The sequence below is a fragment of the Oxyura jamaicensis genome, chromosome 1, assembly GCF_011077185.1.
Source record: "Oxyura jamaicensis isolate SHBP4307 breed ruddy duck chromosome 1, BPBGC_Ojam_1.0, whole genome shotgun sequence".
NCBI classification, from domain to species: Eukaryota; Metazoa; Chordata; class Aves; order Anseriformes; family Anatidae; genus Oxyura; species Oxyura jamaicensis.
Genome location: NC_048893.1, coordinates 119,218,968 through 119,229,861, shown reverse-complemented (window position 1 = coordinate 119,229,861; position 10,894 = coordinate 119,218,968). Strand labels below are relative to the sequence as shown.

The 10,894-nt window shown below is 39.8% G+C and overlaps 1 protein-coding gene across 4 annotated transcripts in view; it reads left to right on the top strand.

Annotated features, from left to right (window-relative positions):
- The first annotated feature begins 217 nt into the window (after positions 1 to 217).
- Positions 218 to 10,894, top strand: part of GK (glycerol kinase) — a 34,573-nt gene continuing 23,896 nt past the window's right edge. For 2 of the 4 annotated variants that reach the window (XM_035316049.1, XM_035316047.1), the window contains exons 1-6: positions 218 to 419; positions 6,588 to 6,661; positions 7,312 to 7,418; positions 7,984 to 8,061; positions 9,076 to 9,155; positions 10,156 to 10,293. In XM_035316049.1, coding sequence (XP_035171940.1) covers positions 342 to 419; positions 6,588 to 6,661; positions 7,312 to 7,418; positions 7,984 to 8,061; positions 9,076 to 9,155; positions 10,156 to 10,293 — 555 coding nt within the window. In that variant the 5' untranslated portion in view covers positions 218 to 341. The remainder of the gene's footprint in view (positions 420 to 6,587; positions 6,662 to 7,311; positions 7,419 to 7,983; positions 8,062 to 9,075; positions 9,156 to 10,155; positions 10,294 to 10,894) is intronic. The other 2 variants (XM_035316048.1, XM_035316050.1) reach the window with 2 other exon arrangements.

The window sequence follows — 10,894 nt, the reverse complement described above, 5'->3', positions numbered from 1 at the left end:
CCCCCCGCGCGCCGCCCGTCACGCGCCCCCCGCTCGCTCCTCTCCCGCCCCCGTCCCGTTTCCTGAGCCTCGCGGCCCCGCCCCTCTCCCCCCGCCCCCGCCGCGCCCCGGGCGCCGATTGGCTGCGGGCTCGCGGCGCGCGCGGCAGCGCCCCCCTGTCGGCCCCGCCCCTTGGAGGCCCCGCCCCGCCCCTCCCCGCCCGCCGGCTTCACTCGGTCGGCCACGCGCCGGGGGCTGTCGGGCAGCGCGAGCGCGGCCGTTGGCGCCTCTCCCCGTTCCGCGGCCGTTGCAAGGCGGGGACGGGCGGCGGCCGTTAGCCGGAGAGGGGAGGGGGGATCCTCATGGCCGCGTCGGACCGCGTGGCGCTGGGGCCGCTGGTGGGCTCCATCGATCAGGGCACCAGCTCCAGCCGCTTCCTGGTGAGCACGGGGGATCGCGCGGGGAGGGGGCCGGGGCGGGGACGCTGCTGAGGGTGCCCCCCCCCCCCCCCCCCCCCCCCCCGGCCTCACTGCGCCCTTGGGGAAGGGCAGCGCCGCCCTGCCCCGGCTGCCGCCCCCGCAGGAGGACGAGGAGGAGGTGGGGGGTGCGCTGAGGGCCCCCCGGCCTGCTGCATGCAGGAGGATGGAGGTCCCTCCGAGCGGCCGCGGGGAGATAACGTGTATAAAAACCCCACCGGCCGGGCTCCAGCCCGCTGTGGTGGCCTGTTGGGGCGGCTGCTGCAGTTCCGGGCTCGGTGTCAGCGCGTCCCGGCGTTCAGGTGGCTGAGCTTGCCCACCCTGCGGAAGGTGGGCCTGGCCGAGCCCCGGGGGAGGACGGGTTTGTTTAAGGATGGGGCGGTTAATGACAGCCCTCTAGGTTAAGGCTCTAGTCATTTCCATATTATGCAATAGACAGTCACTAATGTTATTACTATCTACCCAACTTACTAGATTGGATTCCTGCTCGCAAATCTCTATGCGTTCTGTCCTGTCTCCTAGTCAGTACGTCATAGCAATTTGACACAGACCCCGGTGATAGCTTCTGTTCTGGAACCGGCATAGTGGTAACAACCAGATAGGAAATGTTGTCTGATGTGCACGGTATTGAACTGGGAAGATGAATGAGATACACTTCCCCCATGTGGAATTTTCTTTCACAAAGCAGGAGACCGAGTGTCTTGACCTGTGTTACCGTTATTTCTCAATATCACGACCTTCATGGGATTGTCAAATGACAAAGCAGAGATCTAGGGGTGGAGAGAAACTCCAAACTGACAAATGACACCAGCGGGCTATCTGGAATGCCAGTCAGGAGCCCTTTTCAAAAAAAAATAATTGGAAAAGTTCCCTGTAATGCCTGAAAATAAATTCTGTCTGCTTTACACGTGCAGCTGAGTTAACTCTTTTTCTTAGCCTACAAGGATAACACTAGTAGAACTGAAGGTGACACTTTGAACTTTATACTCAAGATCTTTTTATGAGTACAGGTTCTTCTAAAAAAATTTTCTTTGCACTAGTTGCATTCATCAGCAGTTTTTATACTGTCAGTTGGTTTTTCAGTCTGACATGAGGTACGTTTTTGTTCAGGGATTCAGATGCTCAAATAAAGAAAAGGCAGTACCTTTTTACTTTCTTATTTTTAAGAAAGTGTGTAGTGTCTGTCATTCTTCTCAGTTCTTCATATCTTCAGTCTCAGTTTTTCTAAATTCTTTTCACCTTGATGGTGTAATCAAACTGTTATGGTAATAAAGGTATGTGAATTTGAGCAAAAAATGCATTTTGTGACTGAATTAAAATCAGAACTTGGGGTAGGGAGGAAGAGGGCAAAGCATGCAGGGATCTGCTACAAGCCACATCAGTCACTCAGATAATAATACATGTATCTGGATAATCCTGTACAGGAAAGAGATTGCCACGGTTAGAAGAGAGATTTTCCTTTGAAATACTGCATGACAAATAGTGGTGTTCTCTTTGTCTGAGTTGTTTCCCTGGCTCTTCTGCTACCTCTTAACAGCTGCTAGTTGTTTTGCTTGCCTTTCTCATGGATCTCTTTACATTTTTTTTCCTGTAGTGTTTCCATGCATTTTCATCTTCACAAAGTCACTGGTCAAAATCAAACTGTTGGTTACTTTTCACGCGTCCGTTCATTACAACTGTGCAGCCATTACCTTTTTTTAATTCTCTTTTGTGACAGGGGACATAAGATTTTGATCAGCTTAAAAATGTCTTGGTGAAAAACTTGGCTAGGGTAGCATCAATAGTTCAGTCTAAATGGTGGCCAGTTCCCACATGGTGTTCCACAGGGGCTGGTAGTGAGCTGTGGTATTCTCATCAGCATCCTGGATGATGGGTTAGGATGTGCTCTCAAGTTTGCAGATGGCCGCACACTGTGGCGAGCAGCTGATTGGAATTCCTGGTGGAGAAGTGGCCTGTCAGAAGCGTCGTGAAGTTCAACAAACTCTAGTGCTTGGGACAGAGGACTTGGAAGCAGCTTGGTGGAAAAGGATCCAGGGTCCTGGCAGGCAGCAAGTTGAACATGAAAGAGCCATGAGTCCTTGCAGCGGTGAAGATTAACCATGTTAAGAAGAGTACAGCCAGCAGATCAAGGGAACTAATTATTCCTGTCTATGTGCCACCTACAAGGCAGCACTGAGAACACTGTGTCTGGTTTTGGCACCTCCAGAGGAAAAGAGTCAAAAAAAATGAGTTTAGTCCAGCAGAGTGTCGCTGATGTGGTTCGTGGGCTGCGGCACATGACATGCAAGGCGAGGCTGGGAGACCCTGGGCTATTTGTACAGGGGAAATGTAAGGGGGCATGGAAGTGTTGTCTTTAGCTATCTAAACACCACATGTAGCGAAAACAGAACAAGGCTTTTCTCAGAGATGCACAGAAAAAGAAAACAGGAAACAAAGACAAGTTACAGCAACATAAACCTCAAATAAATTAAGGAACAAAAGGTTCACTAGGCTCAAACGCTGGATCGGGGCCCAAAAAGACAGATCTCCATCATTGCAGGTACTTAACACCTGCCTGGAAAAGGCCCTGAGTAACCAGGTGTAATTTTAAATTTAACATTATTTGAGCAGTGGGTCAGGCCAGAGGACTCAAGAGATTCATTCCAGCATTACTTATTCTGTGATTCTATGTATGGACACAAGCCAGGATTTGTGAGATTCTCCTGCTTACATGAATGAGGCTAGCTGATGATAAGTAAGCACCAGAACTGAGGAAACTGCGTCTCTGTTACTGCCACTCCTTGTTTATCCTTATCACACACAGTGCACAGAAACAGTTTTAGCTTATGCTGTAGCCTTGCCCTCAGAGGACCTTTATTTGGATCTTCTGAAAAAAAAATGTCATTCCTTGTGGGAGATCTCAGTTTTCCTGTTAAGTTGGGATGAACTTGGATGACAGGATCAGAGTTGCTGGGGAAAGCTCAGTGCTTTGAGTGCCATCACCATTGCTTGAAGCTTATTTTCTTAAGATACCAAGCTGGACGAAAAATAGGTAGGCTGAACAACTGTACCAGAGTGACTAAATTCTGATCTAGATGTCTTCCCAAATATATTCATCGAATACTTGCATCTATCATGCTCCATTTTATTCAAGAATGATATCATTAAAATCCATTGTAACTCCTGCTACTTTTGCTAAAAGCCTTGGGGTCAGGAGCTAATGGCTCTGCCTGATCTCTTGAAAGGCATTTGCTGGGTAAAGCCTTTCTGGCATTTTACCCAAGAACAGCAAGAATTGAAATATTCGATGAAGTGTCAATACAATGAAGTACACATACAGTACTCCAAGTCCTAGGTTTATCAGTCAGTCACAGATTTTTTTTTTCCACCCCCTGCACAATTTCTTTCTGCCTTGATATCCAGAAGAAACACTTCAAATAAAATTATATCACATTATAACCATTCTTTTCAGTAAACAAAACCAGCTTTTACTTAAGGAAACACTTAGTATCCATTGAGCTTTCCATACAGAAGGGAATCCCTTCTGTTCCTCCACTGAGTAGCCCAACATTTTGGAAAAAAAAAAATGGCCATGTAGCCAAGAAGAAAGTTAAAATGTTGCAAATGCTTTATTTTTTTTCCCAAACTCTTAGCTTTTGTCGCTAAAAGGGTTATGGTTTTGCTTTTTATTCCTGTAATCATAAATGCTTCTGGAGGAGGGGAGGAGCTGTTTGACAGGAGCCTTCCAAGCAAGATAATTTCTATGAGACAAGTTAAACTGTGCTCATTCATGAAATCTGCCTGCCTGCTTACTAATTCTAGTTAAGTGCTAAGGGTGGAATTGTTTCTGTCATCCTTTCTCCAGTTGGGTTGATTTCAATGCAATTTCAAAACTCCTTCTTTGTGTGTGTTGGCCTACAAAGCCATAGCTGTTTCAGCTTAACATAAAGTCATGAAAATACGGCACAGGCTAACTGAAGTAGCTTTTCTGCAGGTAGAGTTATGACTATCAGGAGTAACAAAGCCTGTGAATAATGGTAAGTTACTTGTAAAATCTGTCAGTGTTTATTGTGCTTTCACCATGCAGCTTCTTCATCACTTACACGAGCTCCATGTTTGTCTCACGGTTCTTCTTCATTCTCTGAAAATTGGTAGGGCTGGGCGATCTGAATTCTTTTCCACTAAGATGATAAGGGGTGAATGCAACTGTTAGCACTCCTTAGTGTGATGTCATGGATGAGACCCTAGAAACAACTTGAAGTAAATGATCCTTTCTGTTTGTCTGCGTGCTTCCATACAACATAGCTACATAAGTGTTCCTTCTCTGCTTTGTTGTTTTGAGTCAAAGCTCTAGCTCTAATTCCTTGTATGATACATTTGCTGGGCGAGGAAGGAGGGTGTTACTCTTTTTGCCTTAATCTCTCACCAGAGCATTTGGTACATTTCTAGATGTTTTCACTGCCTTCCATCAGATCATCTCTGTTGCAAGATAGCTCCACGTGCCCAAATGGCCCAGACAATTCTGTATCTACTCTTGATACAATTAGGGCAAAACTGACTTTGACTTTTTTTCCCCTGTGAGAAGTGAGAGATCATTATCATAATCTGGAATCAGCTATTAATGAATATGAAAGGAAAGAAAGCAGTGATGGAAATACACTTCAAACCTGTTTCAACAGGAATGTGTTGACCTTATCTGCATTAGTCATTGTCACCTATTTCTCTCGCACCACTGTCAGAGAAACAAGGACAGTTTTTCTTTTTTGGCCACAGCCTGGTGGGGGTGGGCAAGAGCTCCAGTTTGTTCTGCTTATTTCCTATTTTGTTTAACATTTTCTGTTGGGTTTAAATGTAATGTCTCCTTCATGTTTAGCATCATTCTGTGTATCATAATTCTATTATCACTATAAAACATGGTATTGTTCTCAGTGACGCTTTTTAATCCCTTGTCCAGTGGTTCAGGGAGTGTTTGCTGCTTTTGTTGAGGATGTCAGAAGCTTGCGATTTTGTTTGTGTTGGATTGGGAGTTTGTGTTTACCTAGTTCTTCTCTGTGGGCATGAAAAAAATCTATGTATTTGTAGTCTTACTGGTTCTGTTGAGAAATTATTCCTGCTAGAACAGCTTACTTGGAAGGGGGCAAAATCCTTGCTCTGCTAGGGCTTCACCCTTTATTATCTGCATGTCACAAGCTCTAGGTTTAATGAATGAACTCGTCTAGTGGAATCTGTATTTATTTCCTTCTAAGAGTAGGGATCCTTATGTGCTACCTCCTATTTCAAGGAATACTTAATGATTAATTGTGAATGATTACTGAGTGATATTTAACATTGCTAATAAGTCACATACATACATATCAAACCTGTGTTCAATAAAATGTCTTCTATCTTTATAATAAAACCTTAGTGAATGTTACTATGCTTTTGGCCTAAAGGGAATTCCAAGTAAAAATATCTTGCTACATACATGCAAGACTCAATCTTTCCTATTAACTGTATTGCTTAGCATTTTAAGACCCTTATCCAATTATATCAATTCCTTGCAAGCATGCAGTACTGACAGAGCTTACCCTCTTCTAGGATAGCTTCATGTCAAGGCTGAGCTGGTAGGTGAAACAGCTAAGTAAATACAGGGGAAAAAATACAGTGGTGCTTTTCTGCGTAATCTCTCGGGTGATAACAGAAAAGGAAGAATATGGACCTCTTTAAGAATTCTTTTCTGGGGAATAGAGTGGAAAAATTAACTTTTAACATCTTCCAGAGAGGTTGTGCTGTTTCCATCCTTGAAGGTTTTCAAGACCTGCTTGGAAAAAATCCATGGGCAGCTTGGTCTTAAACCCATGGGTGACCCTTCTTTGAGCAGGAGGTTATACCAGAGGTGTCCCTTCCAGCCTGCTCTATTCTACAGTTCTAATATGCAACTGTTTCTGAATATCAGGGTTTCAGCAGTTATCATGGACAGCAAAGCTTACCAAAGTATTGCATAAATCCTAATACTTGAACCCTGCCTATGGATATTTTTTTTGTAGTTGTTGATAGATGAGAAACTGGCTATCAATTATAACTTCACTATATTTATTCCAAACAACAGATGTTATTTATTGTTGTTTAAACTTCTGTGTTCATAGAAAATTAAATTGTGTAATTTATTTGCAGGTGTTTAATGCAAAAACAGCAGAGCTCTTGAGTCACCATCAGGTTGAGATACAGCAGAAATTCCCTAAAGAAGGGTATGAATTTTCTGTGGCTTTTTATTAGTTCATGGACATTTCAATAGAGCATATGCATTGTTGTATATGAATGACCAAAACTGAAGCTGATGATCTAAAATGACTATTTAGAACATACTATCTGCTATAAATGATTCTGTGGTAAGAAAAATGGCATAATAATGGCATAATAATGGCATAATAATAATGGCACTTTAGGCATCTAGCATGTGCTTTGAGTTACGTAAACTAAAAATACTTAGTTTTTCACTCTGACCAATCATTAACATGTTCTCTTGCAGTCTCGTTTAAAGTGGTAAAGCTGGTTATTTTTGCAATTTAATCATTCTTCAGCTTAGTCCATAGAGATGGCAGTTTGTTTTCTGAGGTGTTTTTTGTTTGTTTGACCTACCATTTTGTTAACTGACCTACTGGTTGCTCCAAAGCCCTCTGTATGGGATAAAACAAAACAAAATTCTTGTTTTCTGCAGATAGTTTTGCTATGAAAATACAGCTTACTCTTTAAAAATGCTTTGAAAATCATTAAACTTTTTATAGGTATGTAAAACATTCTCTGTAATTATGATTGTGTCAAAATAATCAGACTTGATTTTTTTTTTTCTCCTAATTGTAATTTTTTAACGTGCATTTTTATTGACTGTTTGTTAAAGATGGGTGGAACAAGATCCAAAGGAAATCTTAAAATCAGTCTATGAATGTGTGGAAAGAACTTGTGAGAAACTGCAACAACTGAACATAGACATCACTAATATAAAAGGTATTCCCAGTTCTTAAGTGTAATTCATGGCTTTAACATGCTCATAGTTGAGCAAGTCAGATTCTTTTTTAAGTCAGTAAGGAGAAAGTATGCACTAGCCTCAAAAAAAAATGTTAACTCCTACTGAGAGTCATTTGTTTGGGAGGAGTAATGAGAAAAGAGGCTGTTCATGTATATTAGCAATGCAAAATCTGCGGAGTAGACTTAACTAATCTTACAAAATCACAGAGACAGGCAATGAACAAAGAAATTCTGAAACGTAAAATGTTTAGAAGTTACTGGGAGAAAACTAGCTTACCTGTCAGTGTTGGTGCTGTCTCAGTTTGTGGTAAATGAAAAAAAGATTTAGAGCATGTAAGTTAAGCAGTGACAGAATCGACAGTTAATAGAAGTAATCTTTCTAGACTGTAACATGAAAAAGTTGGAAGCATTTTATTTCCCATTTACTTTCCTCTTCTCCTTACCTGTTCGTCCCTCATCTCCACCTCTCCTTTCCCTCCCTCACCCCCAAAAAGAGGAAAACAAACCTTCTGAAAAGGATACTTCTTTCTATTTTGTCCTGAAGCCATTGGAGTCAGCAATCAGAGGGAAACAACAGTGGTTTGGGACAAGATCACTGGAGAACCTCTTTATAACGCAATTGGTAACTGCTATACTTTCTAAATATGTAACATTGTGGAATGAGTGTGTTGTAGAAAAATGCTTTCCTAGTTCTTTTCAGATCTCATTGTGACATAGCCTACTGACTTCTTTGAGTGCTTGAGATCTGTGTCATCAGCTGTGTGTTTGTATACACAAGTGCAATTAAAAAAGACTACTCTGTTAATTATTACTTAATACCTTAATAAATCGCTTAATAGTCTTTTAACAAAAAGCAATGTTCCTAAAGGGTTTTGTACATCCTTAGCATGTCGTGAAGTCCTGACTTATGCACAACCAGTTATGTTAAAATGAAAGAGCTTACTAAATTTTCAGGATTTGATTTAACTTTGATTTAACTTTAAAGGAAACATGTTAAGTAGATTTAATTAATACTTACTGATTTGTATTTTTATAAAAATAATTTACCCTGGCTTTTGAGATTGACAGTTGAGAAATGGTAATTGTCTAGATTGTTTCTCTTAGCCTATGGCTATTTAGTTTAGCAGTTTATCATTGCAATATCAGGACTTCTCTAAGTTTTCCTCTGTTGTTTACAGCTTTAACTTCAGCTGTACTGAGATAGCTCTGGCATAGCACTTTAGTTCAAAGTTTTCATGTTATAGTAAATAATCAACCTGCTGTTTGTTTTGACCTTCCAATTTAATGACACTCATCTGCTATAAAGTAAGCAGTATTAGTCTTTTGCTTATACTCTGGTAGAGAAAAGTATATATCCTATTATGTGGAAAATCCTGTTTGACTTTTCAAATCATTAGTTTTTCTAAATCAAATGAATGTATCCAAACTTTTTTTTCCCCCACAAACACGCATTAAAAATAGAATGTCAATACAGTATTCTTTCAGCTGTGTTTAAAAAAAAAAAAAAAAAAAAAAAAAAAGCCATAAATAAAGACAGGAATTTACTGCAAGAGCTCTAATTTTATAAAAACAGCTGACATATGTCACTATTGGTGTGTTAGATCATTTAATTAATTCAGTTTATTCATGTTTGTAGTGTGGCTTGACCTGAGAACCCAGTCAACAGTTGAAAGGCTTCTTAAAAGAATTCCAGGAAACAACAAATCCTTTTTTAAGGTGAGAGATACTACAGACGATGTAAATAGCAGCTGGATACTTACTGCTACAGTATATAACGTTTTAGGGACTTTTTGCTGAAAAATTTCCCATTACAAAGTAAGTCAGTTGTAGCTTCTAGTTCCTTCTTGGCTGTAAAGTAGTTTTTAAAAATGCATAATACTATATACTGATCTGAGACTCAAAATAGATTTATAATGCTCCTTACATATTCTTACTAGGGAATTGGGTAACCCTTTGTAAGACTTAATTGAGCACTTCCTATCCAATCACTAAATATCACACAAAAAATAACTATCGAGTAGAAAAAAATGTTCAAAAATCATTTACTGGTGTGAAATATTCATCATATGCCATAATATCAAACTTAATTACAACCTGTCTGAGAACTGCAGAGATATTTTATGAAAAGCAAATTCATCCTTTTTTTTTTCTTGATAAGAGTATATATAAGAATTGGGAAAATAAATGCTTGCAGAATGGTATCAGAAATCTTTGATTTATGTTTTCCTTGATTGATCATGTAAATATTTTTTATTTAATATATTTTCCCTTAGCCACAAAATGGATGTGAGAGAACATGTAAACTTATTTGATTTTTAAGTTCAAATAGAATAAAATATCCATCTTTCTTGTGTCATGCTGCTCATTTTTATCAACTTTACTTGCTGTCTACTCATGGAGATATCTTGGATGAGACCGGTCTTCTGCAAACAACTGTTTCCACATAAATGGTCTTTGTACTACATTTAGATCAGCTTTGATCTTTGTCCATTAGTGCCGTAGCCATTTGTTTTTAATATTTATAGATTTATTGTATGCTTAATGCTTATTAAAGGAACAAGTTAGTTTAACTTATCTGACGTTCTGACGTTTGAGTCTTGCATTTTTCATTTGATATAACTATTTTTATATTTAACTGTAGTATGTGTTGAAAAGATCTTTGTATGATCTCTAAATGCTGTTTTTTATTTTTATTTTTATGTTTTTAATTTTACAGTTTAGGACTGGTCTTCCACTTAGCACTTACTTTAGTGCAGTGAAACTTCGTTGGCTTTTGGATAATGTAGAAGAGATTAGGCAAGCAGTTGATAATGGAAGAGCAATGTTTGGGACTATTGATTCATGGCTTATATGGGTATGTACTTAGGAGTCTATTATTACTCTTCTGTAAAATGAATTTCCATTTCCCATACCACACAAATTCATAACAAAAGCATTTTTTCCTGGAGACACAGACAAAACCATATTTTGAGTATTTACAAGCTGCTTGTAATAATATAATACATAATATATATATATATAATATATATAATATAATCTGCTTGTAATCATAATCTTCTGACGATTTCATACTTTTCTTCATCTATAAAAAGGGATTTTTTGTCTCCTACCAGTTCACTTGCTGAATATAGCCTGTTTTTAGCACAGCTTTAGGCAGAGAGATGGGATCCTAGCAGGAGCATTGTATCACATGATGCCTACTGATCACACAGTGATGTTGTTACAAGCTGTTAAAGAAACTCCATTAAAGCTCCATACAAAATGAGCTTGTACTGTCCATATAGCACTACATTTTTTAAAAAGGTGCTTATTTGTAATTTACCACTTTCTGTTAAACGGAAATGCTTATGCCTTTCGAAAAACTTGGACTTCAGAAAGATGCATTAGCCACCTTTGAAACGTAAGAATTCAAGAGGTGAATTTGCTTTCACCTCTTTTTTAATTTAAATTCACTT